The sequence below is a fragment of the Cotesia typhae genome, unplaced genomic scaffold, assembly GCF_013202065.1.
Source record: "Cotesia typhae breed Kobodo isofemale line unplaced genomic scaffold, CoteBio_Ctyphae contig_5, whole genome shotgun sequence".
Taxonomy (NCBI): Eukaryota; Metazoa; Arthropoda; class Insecta; order Hymenoptera; family Braconidae; genus Cotesia; species Cotesia typhae.
This window is the reverse complement of record NW_027423757.1, coordinates 9,240,929-9,256,533: the sequence shown is the minus strand read 5'-3', so window position 1 is coordinate 9,256,533 and position 15,605 is coordinate 9,240,929. Positions and strand designations below refer to the sequence as shown.

Below are 15,605 nucleotides of genomic sequence, written 5' to 3'. Positions count from 1 at the left end.
ACAACAAAAATATGCTTCTAAAAATTTTTACTTGTAATTTTTATTAATTTTTACATGTGAAACTTTTTAATTAATTTTCTTTTATAATAATTTAATTGATATAAAATTCTAAAAAAATCTTTAATATTTGTCAACTCCAGTGTTATCAATTTTTTGGATTTTTATAGCAATTAAATTATTATAAAAAAATTCCATGCGTATAAATTAAAAAAAATTATGAGAGCAAATTTTCAAAAATATATTTTTTTATCATAATTAATTTATTGTAAAAATTTAAAAAATTGTCACATGCCTGCTGATTTCAGTATCATTAAAAAATTTGTATTTGCCATTTATAGCCGTTAGAGGCGCTGCAACTCAAACTTAATGCTGAAGTTAGCCGTCAGCTGTCAATTTTAAAAATTTTAATAACAAATTAATTACAATAAAAAAATACTTCTAAAAATTTTGAATTCTAATTTTTATTAATTTTCACATATGAAATTTTTTGATTAAATTTTTTTTATAATAATTGCATAATTATAAAATTTTTAAATAATTTTTAATGTCTGCCAACTTCAGTGTCATACTCAAATTCATATTATTATTATTATGTGCAGTTACATTAGCGTTCTGATAAATTCTTCGGCTTAAGGGTGTTTCCAATAAAATTATAACCTCATAGCGAGTATAAACGTTGATGATAGCGTTTAAGTCAGTTTTGTATAAAAAAAACATATTCAATTACTTGATTATGACATTTCATTAAATTTTTAATAACACAATTATTGGTAAGTCTTTTGAATTGATCATATAATAAATAATTGTAATTTTTAGAATTATAAGTGAAATTTTTTTATTGTAGATTTAAAGTGTATTAAAAATTTATCACGATGAGTGATCCGGCAAATCCACTGCCAAGTTTGCTGAGTTTGAAAGTACCAGTACCCTTGGACATGCAACAAAACCAAGCAGCACCACCACCACCACCTCCACCACCGCTAGAATCTGTAGAAGAACAAGAAAACAATGAAATAGTAAAACTGCCATCAGCCCTGGAACAAGCGCTGGCTTTCAAAAATGAACGCGCTAAAGAACTTGGAGCCGATCCTAACGATATTTCCGTACCAGGTACGTCTCCACCGCGTGAGTTGGTCACCCGCGAAGAACCACCAATAGATTTCGTCACGGAAACCGATACGGCTGTAGTTGAAAAAGTCGATAGTAATAATAAATCCAGTAATAACAAAACAGCGAAGAAGAAAAAGAAAAAGAAGAAGAAGAAGAAGAGGTATAATGAAACTACTAAGATTACTAGTTTAGAGAAAGCAAAGAATGCCGAGAATTCGGCTGCGGATTCAGATGCTCCAGAAGTCGAGTATGTCCAGGAAATTCCTACAATAACAGAATTGGAACCAATGTACCGGCAGTTTGCTAGAGTGTTTGAAATGTTCCGAATTGTTGAGCCGGATTCAACTGGCGATAAAGATAAAGATGAAGCTATAGGCCAGTATCCTCCGCCGGTGATGATGGTGCCCAGTAAAGTGCCAATGCTCGACGATTTTGACGAAGAAGGAGGCCCGCAGCAGCAGAATCCAGCCATTGGCGAAAACGGAGCTCCTAAGTTGTCAAAGCGAAAGCTAAAACGTCTGACGCGTCTCAGTGTCGCAGAACTCAAACAACTTGTTGGTAGACCGGACGTCGTTGAGATGCACGACGTAACAGCTCGCGACCCTAAGCTTTTAGTCCAACTTAAAGCACACAGAAACACTGTACCTGTACCACGTCATTGGTGCTTCAAGAGAAAGTACTTGCAGGGAAAAAGAGGTATTGAAAAGCCTCCGTTTGATCTTCCAGACTTTATCAAACGGACTGGTATTACTGAAATGCGGGCAAGTCTTCAAGAGCGTGATGACGGGCGGACTCTCAAGGCCAAAATGCGCGAAAGAGCTCGACCTAAGTTGGGTAAGATTGATATTGATTATCAAAAGCTTCATGATGCTTTTTTCAAGTGGCAAACAAAGCCGCGTATGACCATCCACGGAGATTTGTATTACGAAGGCAAAGAGTTCGAGACTAGACTGAAAGAAAAGAAACCTGGTGAGCTGTCTGATGAATTGAGGACTGCTCTGGGTATGCCGGTGGGTCCTAATTGCCACAAAGTGCCTCCACCGTGGTTGATCGCCATGCAGCGATACGGACCACCGCCGAGTTATCCAAACTTGAAAATTCCAGGATTAAACGCACCCATTCCAGAAGGATGCGCCTTTGGGTATCACGCTGGTGGATGGGGTAAGCCTCCGGTTGACGAGACTGGTAGACCGCTCTACGGAGACGTTTTTGGCGTCGCCAGACCTCTTGGTGGTGACATTATGGACGAAGAAGTCGATCGTGGAATGTGGGGAGAGCCAGAGTCAGAATCTTCTGGTGAAGAAGACGAGGATGAAGATGGCGAGGACGGCGAAGGTGATCCTGATGGCAAAGACGTCGATGGTGATGGCAGTGGTCTGATTACTCCCGGAGCCGAGGGTCTTATCACTCCCAGTGGTATTGCTTCTATCCCTGCGGGTCTTGAAACTCCAGAAACCATTGAACTGAGAAAGAAGAAAATTGAGAGTGAAATGGAGGGTGGTGATACTCCGGCACTGTACACGGTGCTCCAAGAAAGGCGTACTGAAGGGTTGGGTGCTAGCATGATGGGCAGCACTCATGTGTATGATATGACTGGAGCCGGTGGGCAAGCCCCGCCGTCTGTCATCGCTGCGGCTCGACGAGGCATAAGTGGCTCGGCTTCTGAGTCGAGGGTCGAGAAAGATGGCACTGTCGAAGTGGCTCTTGATCCTAGTGAGCTCGACCTCGACTCTGAAGCCATGGCTTCGAGGTATGAAGAAACTATGCGCTCCAGGCAGGCTCATTTACGACGCGAAGACTTGTCTGACATGTTACAAGATCATGTCCAACGACAAAAGGTATTTTATTTATTATTTTATTTTTAGTAAATTTTTTGGAGTAGTTTGAGCTATATCATTAATTTTATTGGTTATTTTTGTTACAGAGCAAACGGAAGCGCCAGCAAGGACAATCTGAGACGAAATCATCCAAAAAATACAAGGAATTTAAATTTTAATTCAGATTTATATGTGTTTGTCGACAATTATTTATCGTGTAATAAGTTCTACTATTGAATTAAAAAAAAAAAATAAATAAATAAATAAATAAAATAAAAAAAAAATCAACAATAAAAAATAAAATTTTTAGGGGGTTTATTGAAGTAAAAAATTAAACTAGATGCTTTTTCAGCGTTTTTCGTGATGAGAAGTCAACAGTCATTAGTGGACTCGAGAGATGGTAGAGAACTAAAAAGAGACATGGAAGTGTTACTGCGATAGCGTAACGGCTTATTGCAGTGCCGATGTCTAGCCAGCTGCCTTGAGGCGTTACGGTAAATATTAGCGGCAATGACAGGCAGTCACCCAGCAGCAAAACGGCCAAGAATATTGAAGATGACGCCAGCACGCGGCTCGCACATCCGACTAAAATCAATGGAATCGCTAGTTTTAATAAAATCAATGCTGACATTGTGAAGGGTGAAAAGAGTGTGATGAAATGTTTGGTCCACATCGGGTCGAATGAACTTATGCTCGCCATGTTTCCTGTTCCGAAAAATGACAGAAGTATGTACAGCATCTGATAGATAAAATTAAGGATTAATATTTTTCTAACTTACGAGAAAAAAAATAAAATTCTTGATTGATTAAAAAATTTAAATCAAGTGAGTCTTTAAAAAGGATACGAAGTACGCAGCTGTTACGGTATCAGATGGGCTCAATGATCTTCTGCAATGCCCAGTTGATTTTAATTCCTCATCATTATTGTCGTTGTCCAGCAGTGTCATTAAATGAATAGCAAGCAGTAAATAAACTTGAGGCTCGTAAGAAGCTGAGAGTAATACCAGTGGGCAAAATAGGCCGTAAGTTACCCCAGTTAGTCTTTTTTTTACGTCATCTGCGGGGTGCAGAAATATACTGATTGGACTAGAAGCTAAAATAATCCACGACAGTCCTGTTCTACCGTCGATATCACCAGTCAATATCAGGGTTGTCAGAGCTAGGCGTAACAACTCAATTATCAAAATGTGGGATGGCAAATTGTGTATAATCAAAGCCACCGCTGCTACAGCCACGTTTATCAGTCTGTAATATTAAATCGGTCATTGAATTTAGTGATTAAAAAATAATCGAGGGATTTAAAATAATTAGTTGTACATACACTATTCCAGTCTGAGGATCTGGTTTCACAATAGGCAATGCCGGATAAATAGCAAGCGCTAAAGCCGTTAAGATTAATAGTTTATCAGAATTTTTAATTGTCAACTTCTGTATTATAGCCGTTATTACCATTGCTAAGCTAAAGAATAATTTGTTAAATAAACCAGCAGACATGGTTAATAACAATAAAACTGTACCGCCGATTATTATTCTTATTGGTTCATTTTTTTTGACATGATATACTGGAACTAACACCAAAGGCGCACAAAATCCAAGCCAGACAAATATAAGCGCTGCTATGCCGTAATATATAACTCTAGAGTCTTTTCTACCTGAAACTAAATTTCAAATAAATTAATTAGCAATTTTTATATTATTATATTATTGTAATTAAAAAAACAAAATAAAATTTGATATTTACAAAAGTGTTCAGTAATCAATGTTACTAAAGCGATCAAAAATGATAAATTAAGTAGAGTATGATATGCACTTTTGACTTTGTAAGTATTATTTAAGTGACTTCGTGGAGTCCCAGTTATTTTTAGTACCAACAAAACAATCCATCCAAGCCACATCAAAGTTAAATAAACAATTAATTGATTTTTTTGGTACTGACGATAATAATATAAATAGCTTTTGCATTTTTCAACAGTTTCTTCTGCTACTCTTATAGCTTCGACTACTTTATTGTCATGTAACAGTTTTTCAACTTTATCTATCATTTTTTCTAATTCACGTTCACGCCAGTTTGAATATGATGAGCCTTCGCCACTAGCAGACAAACGATTTCCTTTTACTTGGTTCAATAATTGTTTTATATTGTTCAATAGAGCACGTGCTCCGTATTCCTGATTGCCAGATTGCAAGTATAATCTTGGTAAAACTCCCTGTAATTAATCAATAACAAAAAATCGGTAATTAAAAATTCGTTTTCATAGTAATTAATTTTAATAGTAAAGGTCATACTTCGCTGTTGACGGGAATGGAAATTCCGAGGAGCGATGAAATAAGAGGTGCAATGTCTGCTTGCTCGATATCACGACGACCTGACAGATGACTAACCCCAGCACCCCAAGCGATAAAAGGTGTCTCAGTTTCGTCATCGGAGCCACTACCATGCGAGCCCCAGTCCGTCATTCCATGGTCAGCAGTGAATATGTAAGCCGTGCGACTGTCTCCAAAAAATTTGTCAACACTTTTTACCACTTCTTTAATTTTCTGGTCGACGAATTTTAAGCACTCTTTATACTCTCTGAATCCAAAGCACAATATAGTCTGTGATGATAAAAATTAAATACATCTATCTAATTGGTAATAAATAATTACAGCTGTACGTACTTTGAATGGGGTTTGCTGGCGTGTCCTGCGGTATCGCAACCAAGTAAATGGAAAAATAAAAGAACTCCTTTTCTACTTTTTATTTTTATTGCATCTCTATCCAGCCATTCAAAATATTTTTTGAAAACCCATGAATCTAGAGTTATAGGAGAATTGGAAGCTTTGTCAAAGTCCTGCCATTCTGCTGGATAGCTGTCACCGCGTACGTTTAAATGACTACCTTTATTTAGAAATAATTTTATAAAATTAGAATTATTAATTTTTATATAATTTAAACATTTAAAAAATTTTTACAAGTATTTTAAATAATTAAAAAAAATAAATAATCTATATTATTAAGAGAATAAGCAAAATTCGAAAATGCTCTATCTTTAAATACATAATTAAGAAATGACCTTGTATCTCGTGAAATATTGACATTTTTAAAGATATGAGCTGATCCCGATGTTACACTCATCAAGACCTTTCATTTAAGTACCCACATCATTTTTTCATATATTTATATATATCATATATATATGTATATATGAAAAATATATGAAAATGCATGTGGGTACTCAAATGAAAGCTCTTGATGAGTGTAACATCGAGATGAGCTTATATTTTTAAAGACGTCAATATTTAAAAAATTACAGTGCAATTTAACAAAAGTCAATATTTAATAGAGCAAAATTTTATTTATTTATTTTTCACAAGTTACAGCAGTCACTTAGTGACTACAAGGTTGCTAGTTTTTAATATGACATTAAAGTTAGCTGTCACTTGACAATTTAAAAATTTTTTTTAACAAAGAAAATTTCTTTCAAAAAATCATTTTAAAAATATTGCATTTGTAGTTTTTTAAAATTTCTAAATGTCAATTTTTTTTGCCATAATTTATTTTTTACAAAAATTCTTAAAATTATCAACTATCTGTTAAGTTAATTTTCATGTTTTTAATTAATTGAAAAATTTTATACCAAAGTTATTTTAGCATTTATTTTTATAAAATAATCAATCAAGTTTGCAACTATTGTCAAAATTTTTCAGATTATTTGATTATAAAAAAATTGTAAAATACCTTTGACAAACATTGGAATAATATCAGGACTTCCCCAAGCCCATGCCATAGAACTCTGATTGAAAACCGAATCAAAATCAACTGGATTTTCCTTCCAGCCTTTGAATAAAGCACTTGGATCTTCATAAAGGCCAGCAGCTATCGCCACATTCCCAGGTCGTGATTCTGTCGGCATTCTTGTGTGAGACACACCCCATGTTCCTTGTGTCTTAATGATGTTCCTAAAAAAAACAAAAATAATTAAAAATTTAATATTTTTCAATGATAACAAAAATAAATAAAAGACGCTCAATACTTGAGAAAAGGTGCCGGCTCCGAGTTGAATGTTCTGTACCGCATTCCATCGGCGACAAATAAAAACAAACGTTTGGCTGGTGCTCCTGAGAGAGGTTCAACTACTGGCAAGTCATTTAATACTGGCGAATAAAAATTGGCATCCAATACACCCCATAAAATTACTAAATGCACTATTAGGCCACATATTCCGAATAAATACCCTTCTGTAGATTGTTTGTGGCCTGTCATTTTTTTAGTTTAGAACTTGTACTCTGCTAATTCGTTGATTACTTATAAATTGACTACTTAAAGCTTTGGTTATATTTTTTTAATTTTTTTAAATACTTTTATATAAATACTTTAATACTAAAATTATAAAATTTTTTTTTTCGATAGTCGGAATTTTGTTTACATTCTATAAAAAATTAATTTAGTCTACTGAACTCTTTCAAGATGACTCTCCTATCGTAATTATTTTTTTATTTTCATAAATTTGGAGCTTTAATGCCAGTAATATCAACATTACTGATAATATTCATTGATAAAAACTTATTTCAATGATAATTAGTCATCATTTTCGATAAAAATCGTTTGAAAATAATTAAATGAGGATAACACTGAAGTTGACAGATATAAAAATTTTTTTATATATTTATAGCAATTAAATTATTTAAAAAAAAAAAAACATTAATTAAAAAGTATTACATGTAAAAATTAATAAACATTACAAGTGAAAATTTTTAGAAGAATTTTTTTATTGTAATTAATTTGTTAAAAAAATTTTTAAAATTGACAGCTGACAGCTAACTTCAGTATTATAAAAGTAAGGTTATTTTGACTAACGTTGTACACTTTTTAAAATTCTCACTTTTTTAATTATTAAAAAATTAATTATATTTATTAAAATTATTATAAATAATTATTTTAATTATTTATTTATTAAATAATTAACTAATAAATTAATTAAATTAACAATAATAACACAATAAAAAATTTTTTTGAAATGTAATTTAAAGAAATGTTTAAAAGACAATGTTTGTCACTTTTAAATAATAATAACAATTAAGAATAATATTAATAATTGAAATAATTGTAATTGACTAACGTAGTGTTAAACGTGGAATAAGTTGGTCGACGTAAACATTTTCACGTGTCAACGCGATTGCGCTTACGTTTGCGCAGATTTAGACGTATGTAGAGAAACGTCACTACAGCAGCTTACTGTTATTTTGTGACACCACCACATCTAGATAAAAAATAACACAACGACAAAAATTAATATAAGAATTGGTAAAAGCCGATAAGTGGGTAAATAGTAAGGAACAATCAGTTGCCGTAGATACGGGTGTACATATTCAATTGGTTCTATTGACCATACGACACGCGAGTGTTTAATTTATCAATCTATTAATTAATATTAAACGCTAATTTATTTTATTGCAATTATAATGGCACCTAAACAAAGAATGCGCATTGCTAATGAAAAAGCCACCAAGAACATTACTTTGCGTGGTAATGTTCCTAAATCATCGGTGAGTAACTATTTTTAATGTATAATAAGTAAGTCTAGTTTTTATAATATCATACTTAACAGCTGGTTGTCATGTGCTCTTTTTAAAATTTACTTTTTTGACTTTTTAGAATTATTTACTATTACTTATTATGTACACATGCTTTACATATATTTTTTTTGTTATTTATAATTTTTTTTTCATTTATTTTGGTTTTTTAAAAGTTAGGTTAAAACTTTAAACAACGTTTGAACTTTTTTATATTTTAATAATAATATTTATTTACTATAATTATTAATTTTTGTAGCTTTTAAAATTAGTTAAAAAATTTTTTTTATATCGAGTCAATTTTCAATAAATAATTTTATGTTGATAAATTATTGGAGTATGTATTCATTTTTATATTTTATTTGGCAGAAACCACAAGAAGAAGGATCACCAGTGGGACCTTGGCTACTCGCTCTTTTCATCTTTGTTGTCTGTGGATCAGGTAGTTTTTATTTAAATATAAACAAAATGGGTCATTTAAAATTAACTAATTTCATAAAGTATTTGATGACACTGAAGTTGAGAGACGTCTGATAATTTTTAGAATTTTTTTTACCAAACAAATCATAGCAAGAAAATTTTATTTAAAAATTTCATCTTTAGAAGCTGTGAAAAATTATAAATTACATTTTTATAAATAATTTTCTATGCTTAGTTCATTTTTCAAGAAAAATCAAACAATTGTCGTGTCTGCTAACTTCAGCGTCATAGTATTTAAACATAAATAAAATATTTATTTTTTTTACGTAAACTTCAAAGATAAATTTAATTGACTTAATTAAAATTTCTAGATTTTTTATAAAAAATTTAAATTATTCATTTTCTTCTAAAGCGTTGTTCTTTATTGTTTTTTTTTTTTTTTTTTTTTATCAAAAATGCATTTAAAGTGATCACTTGAAAATTTTATCAACTTTGTCAATATTTATGTATCTGTACAAATAGTTAATTTATAATGACCAACAATATAAACATATAATACTGTTTATTCATGTGATTCAATAGAAAAAAATTTTTTTCCTTTAAAAACAAGTATTAATTTTCAAAATGAGACATAAGTCTTCCAAGATTTGATATAAAAGTAGAATTATTAGAATTACGAATAGATTTATTGACCTAAAATTTTTAAGTACGGAATCAATAAAATAAACAATTAAATTTAAACTTCGATGGTCGATTAAGTTTGGAGTTATAATTATCGTATGACCTCTTTGATTAATTTTTAATTACATAGCTTTTGATTAGATAGTTTTCTTGTCTTTAAAATATTGAGTAAAAAATTTTTTTTTTATTAATATTTAATGTTATTTTCAAATACTAATAATTTATTTATTAATTTTATTATTTTTATCGTTTACAAAATAAATAAAATACCTTTATTTTTTTTCAGCTATATTCCAAATTATACAGAGTATCCGGATGGCATAAATAAATTATAAATAAAAAAAAATGACGAGCCAACATCGATGTTGACAACTTATAATGTTACAGAAAAGAAAAACTGAAATAATTATTAATTACCTCATTGTAACTCACAATTGACTGGAATCTAGAAATAATATTCATCAATTTTTTACGATTATCAAATTAAGGCTCGTACGATATTTTACTACCTACAAAATTACTGTATTTTTTTATTTTATTTGTTTATTGCTAATAAGCTCAAAGATTTATTTATGAAAAACCTAGCATTTATAAGCGTTTAAATATTTAAATTTTGATGAATTGTCTATAAATTTTTTTATCAATGGAAGAAATAAAGGAGTTTTTTAAACTTATTGAAATATTTAATTAAATCGAAATTATGTATGATTATTTGTAAAATTTAATTTTCTTTTATTTGATTTTTAATGTCTTTAATTCAATGGAATGTGCGGGTTTTTACGAATACATATAAATTACATCATATATCTCTGTGCTAATAATTCTTAAAATAATAATATTCATAATAATAAAACGATAATTGTTACTATTATGTTCATTATTAAGCTCTTCCATTGATTATTACAGCACATTTGTAAATATAAGTATTAATTATTTTTAACAATCCCAAGCATTCCATTTTAAATAAAAAAATTCATGTATTAATTGTGTGTTTATAATTTATTCAACAACATCTCTTTTCGCAATTTACTTTGTAATTACTTTAAGTAAGTAATTACGCTGACTATGTATTATTAAATAAATTATCATTATTACAAAAGAATATTTTGTGTTCCAATTATTTCTTGTCTCAATAGTTATAATAATGCTTGCAATTAATTTTAATAAATTTTATACAAAAATTAATTTTTGAATTGTACAAAGAAATTTATTTTTGCATCAGTTTAAAAGCACAGAAAACTTTTCTATCGATTACCGAGTTCAGCTTCTGATGTCATGAAAGGGAGTTAAAAATATTTTACTCAATCTCTACATTTTCAAAAAATGATATAAATTTATTGATTATTAATGAAGAATATGAAAATTTCAATTTTAAATTCAATTCTAAAATAGTTGTAACAATATAAGATATAAATTTTATTTATTTATCTATACTCCTAAAATTATTCATATTAAAATAAATATTATATTTTTTGTTTGACCTTTTTGTGAATAATAGATCGCAATAATCCAAGATGAGATTTTACTACAATCTTTATAGTGACATAAAAAAATGAATAAAATTTTATTGATAAAAGGGAGAATTTTATTCCTCTAAAATTCATTTTATCTCTTAAATGTTTTATCATCGTCAATGTTACGCTTAAAATCACATTCATTCATAGATTTATTAACAATAAATAATATAATGATAACCGATGTGATTTAAAAAATAAAATAAAATTGAATTAAACGGAAAATATGACAAACAGTAATTGTGTGAGAGGTTCTTGAATTTAAATTAAAATTTATTGTATTGAAAATCACACCAGTATCATTTGAAATTTAAATGCATTGACTATTCGAGTTCCATAATAAAGTGATGATGTAGAGACTGACAGTAGTTGAGGTGACGCGAAATAAACGTGTATGAGTGCGAGTCAATCGTCATGAAACCACTACCAGTATCCCACTATTACCACTATGACATTCATTTGCAGTGTAGTGGTCAGGTGAATATATCTGTTATCGACATCCTCTCTTGATCATTGTTTTGTTCTAGCATGACCTATTATGAGAAGGGCCTCTCTGTCAGTGTGACACGTTGACTTCCAATCGTCGTTCGTTGTTATATCTCGTCTACATTCAATGGGGCTTCCTTTTGTAACGCTTCAACTAGAGAACCCATCTGGAAATGACCACAAGGGCTTCATACTTGATCTGCTAATGGACTTACGATTAAGATCTCAGACTGATAAAAGTTAAATATAGAGTTTTAATCTTTGAGAGAAAACTTTATTAATTTTTGCTCTATTTTTTTTTTATTGTTCATTCCAAAAACAAGTTGATATAAGTCCATAATTCTGGTCGTAAGTTTAACAAACTTCAAAGATATAAGCGTCTTTTAAACTTTTAACACTTACTGAGTAAACCCACACATTATGAAAGATTCTTTAACTAACAACTCCTCCATTACATATTTCTGTAATTTTAGATTTTTCATCAACTTTTTTTTAAATTTTTATTATAAAAAAAAAAGTTTTTACATTTTTCACAGCAAAAATTATAAATATTAAAAATTAAAAACTGATACCTAGGCTGAATAAAATTTGTAAGATTTGTCAATTTTAAAAATTTTTTTAACAAATTAATTACAATAAAAAAATGCTTCTAAAAATTTTCACTTGTAATTTTTTATTAATTTTCATGAAAATGAAGTCAGCCGACATTTCAAAATTTTTAGAAATTTTTTATTGAAAAAATTTCAATTAAACAATTAAAAAAAAAAATTTCACCTGTAAAAAAATTGAAAAACTATCAGTGCAATTTTTTAAAAATATCTTTTTAGTTATAATTTAATTAATAAAAAAAATAAAAAATTTTCAGACGTCTGCTAACTTCAGTGTCATTAATTTTCATATGTGAAACTTTTTAATTAAATTTTTTTTATAATAATTTAATTGCTATAAAATTCTAAAAGAATTTTTAATATCTGTCAACTTTCATTAATAATTAATAGAACAAAAAGAGTACCCTAGATTGTCAATATCATCGTAAAATTGTAAACATAAACAAATCTGCAAATTATTCTAAACCTAAAAAAAAAATTAATTAGCAAAAATAAATTAATTCAAACCAAAAAAAAAAATAATAATAAAACGACAGTATTTTGATGAGAGTAATAATATAACCGCGAAAAAAATAATAAAATTACGGAGCTTAAAAGATTTATTGTATTGAGAAGTTTTATGACAGTCAACATAAACACAACGAACTTTGTCGTCTAAAAAACTAAAATGAGTAAAAAAAAAAAATTGCGCCGGCAGAGTGCGCATTGATACATTCGTTTTAATGCAACTCCCTTTCTTAATCCGGGCACCCGTTCCCCCTAAAACCTGCGCCCTCTGTCAGTACGCAGGCGTCAACCCTTGCGACAGCCAGCTTAACTCGAGTACGCTGCTCACCACCGCAGTTACGCGCTCGCGCTCCACCAGTGACTAATCTTTTGTAATTTTGTCTCTCAGCGTCATTGTCACGCGATATTACGGCAGCTCAAGCCGGTCGTTTGTTTGTTTAGTTTTTTCGCCGTAGTAATACAGACTAACAAATAGCTTTTACTCGTGTTCCAAGTGTTGTGAGTAGTGACTGTTTTTTCTCTGTACTAGTGTAATACACAAGACGTCGAGTTTTGTTTTTTATATTTTAAGTTTTTTCCTTCTATCAATTTATTCCAGTTTTAAAAGTTCAACATTTCAGTGGGATAACTATCGTCACGAGCTCTAGTGGTAAGTTTTATATTTTATGCACAATCATCTTTCTCAATATTTAGTTTTATTTTTTGTCTCCAACTTCCCGCTTTTTTTAATCAACAAAATGGCGGACGTCTTTGCAACAGTACGCGGACTTGTAATTATGTTTTCTTTTATTGCGAGTGTAAGTGTGTAATAAAATGATATTCAAGTTAGCAGACATTATATTCTTTTTCGGGTAGACATTTTTATTCATAATTTAAAATAAATTCGTGCTAAATCCTCGCGTAAATTAATATATTCCTGATTTATGACAATGAAGTTAGCAGACGTTTGAAAATTTTTAATTTTTTTTTATTAATTAAATTACAACTAAGTGAAATTTTTTTTTAATTATTTAATTGAAATTTTTTTAATAAAAAATTTCTAAAAATTTTGAAATTTCGGCTAACCTTATTTTCATCCTGATTTAGTTTTTATTAATAAATAATTTATTATTTTATAATAATTTATTTAAAAAAAAAATCATGTACTCTGATTACATATATTTATATTCTATAAATCATTTGCCATGATTTATTGATTAAAATGAAATTCAGAGGCATCGTGCAACTTGTCGACAGCACGATCGTTTATCTTAAACTTTTAAACAACATATTATGTAGTTAATAATCGTTTTTGCATCGGATATGTTGTTCGCGTGTGTACAGCATAAAGTTACTCAACGTTTTGCCGGTTCAGTTTAATAATTATGGAGGAAAAGCTCTACTCGAGGCTCGGGCCAACTTTAACATGTCATGTCATGCAAACTAAAAGGTAACATTGTTGTTTTTCCGTTTCTGTTTATCTTTTATTATTTTATTTGTATTATCGTAGGTAATGGAGTTCACATACCAGACGCACCAATCGATAAGACGGCTTTGTTGGGTCATTATGCCGCAATAAATATGCTCTCGTGTTTTATTTTTAAACATACAATCTAGCTTATAATTTACAAGCTATACATAATGTTGTTATTATTATTACTGAAGCCGTTAATAATGCAAAGTTATTTTTTCGAGATCAGATTACTAATTACCGGTTTCATTAATCAAATTCAAACAAATATATAAATATTTTAGGGGAGTTAATTTGCGACGAGTTTTTCTCCAAAAAAATTATTGAACTTTTTTGTTCGAGTAAATATTGATAGGGAGAAGGAAAGACAAACGAATTCTGTTATTCGGAAGCTATAAATTTCAAACTATCGTGAGGAAAAAAAGATTACTAACAGTATCGTGTGTCATGCGCTATCACTGAAAAAATTGCGAACGAGAACGAAGTAATCTAAAGCTTTATTTATTTATTTATTTTTTTTTTATTAATATTTCCATATCAAAATAATTAAATGAAAGTTGTAAAATTTTAGCTATCAGATTTTTAGTGTGTACGTATTAATCGTTTAATCAATTTTTTTAAAAGAGATAAATTTAATTAAATCCGATGAATTCGTTTATAAAAAGTTTAAATAAACTTAGTTTTATCTTGAATTAAACCCTTGAATTTCCCTTCTTTTTCGCTAAAATTTCGTAATTAACTTGAAACTAATCTTAGAGTGCTCCCTTATTTTTTCAAAGTCCAATTACTCGGAAATGACATACGTATTTCAATTTTATTAACGAGTTAGAGAAAATTTAAATTAAAACTTTTGTTCCAAATTTTGACAAAGATTTAATTATACTTTAGTTGGCTTTTTAAAATTATTTCTTTAATTTTTTTAAAGACTTAAAATTCAATATTAAATAAATCTAAATACAAGTTCTCAATTGATTATAAAAAAATTGAATACTATTTTCGTATTTAATAAATAAATAATTTTTATTACGTACATACTAGCAACTGAAGGAAACAAACGTACTTCTCACTCTAACGTGAGTGCGTCATACTGCAGATTTACATTTACTACTTAGTATGCTTGATAACAACAATAATCAAAACCAAAGTTGAGGTATTGACCCGTTAACTTAAACTGAGTTTTCTCACGTATATATTCATATATATTTTCATTTATTAATACATTCATATTTAAAATATGTATAATGGAGAAGTTGTCAAGTATTTGACGTTTAATTGAACCATAACATAAAGTTTAACACAAGAGTTTGATGAAGCTTATAAAAGCCAACCAAGTTTGGCAACCTTATAATAACGTCATAAGGGGTAATGAATATTTCATCAAAGAAAACAAGTATTAACCTTATATAATACGATTACACTTTAGACTTTACACTAAAATATATAAAGGCTGAAAATATGT

General features: G+C 29.5%; 4 protein-coding genes across 9 annotated transcripts in view; 3 read left to right on the top strand and 1 right to left on the bottom strand.

Annotated features, from left to right (window-relative positions):
* The first annotated feature begins 629 nt into the window (after nucleotides 1–629).
* Nucleotides 630–3,230, top strand: Sf3b2 (splicing factor 3B subunit 2). The gene is made up of 3 exons (XM_074247889.1): nucleotides 630–770; nucleotides 845–2,948; nucleotides 3,035–3,230. The coding sequence occupies exons 2-3, from the start codon at nucleotides 873–875 to the stop codon at nucleotides 3,104–3,106; spliced, it is 2,148 nt and encodes a 715-aa protein (XP_074103990.1). The 5' UTR covers nucleotides 630–770; nucleotides 845–872; the 3' UTR covers nucleotides 3,107–3,230.
* On the bottom strand, nucleotides 3,226–7,502 carry LOC141530655 (GPI ethanolamine phosphate transferase 1). The gene is made up of 8 exons (XM_074247888.1): nucleotides 6,941–7,502; nucleotides 6,646–6,866; nucleotides 5,586–5,805; nucleotides 5,214–5,499; nucleotides 4,669–5,134; nucleotides 4,249–4,585; nucleotides 3,773–4,172; nucleotides 3,226–3,666 (listed from the first exon to the last, which is right to left on the bottom strand). Exons 1-8 carry the CDS (start codon nucleotides 7,168–7,170, stop codon nucleotides 3,259–3,261), a joined length of 2,568 nt encoding a protein of 855 aa, XP_074103989.1. The 5' UTR covers nucleotides 7,171–7,502; the 3' UTR covers nucleotides 3,226–3,258.
* Nucleotides 7,503–8,113: 611 nt separating this feature from the next.
* On the top strand, nucleotides 8,114–10,683 carry LOC141530542 (stress-associated endoplasmic reticulum protein 2-like). The gene is made up of 3 exons (XM_074247710.1): nucleotides 8,114–8,453; nucleotides 8,850–8,922; nucleotides 9,868–10,683. Exons 1-3 carry the CDS (start codon nucleotides 8,370–8,372, stop codon nucleotides 9,903–9,905), a joined length of 195 nt encoding a protein of 64 aa, XP_074103811.1. The 5' UTR covers nucleotides 8,114–8,369; the 3' UTR covers nucleotides 9,906–10,683.
* Nucleotides 10,684–13,061: 2,378 nt separating this feature from the next.
* Fstl5 (follistatin-like 5) overlaps nucleotides 13,062–15,605 on the top strand; it is a 197,697-nt gene continuing 195,153 nt past the window's right edge. For 4 of the 6 annotated variants that reach the window (XM_074249112.1, XM_074249118.1, XM_074249113.1 and 1 more), the window contains exon 1: nucleotides 13,062–13,345. The gene's annotated coding sequence lies outside the window, so the exon portion shown is untranslated. Of the gene's footprint in view, nucleotides 13,346–13,819; nucleotides 14,126–15,605 lie in introns of those variants that run through there. The other 2 variants (XM_074249115.1, XM_074249114.1) reach the window with 1 other exon arrangement.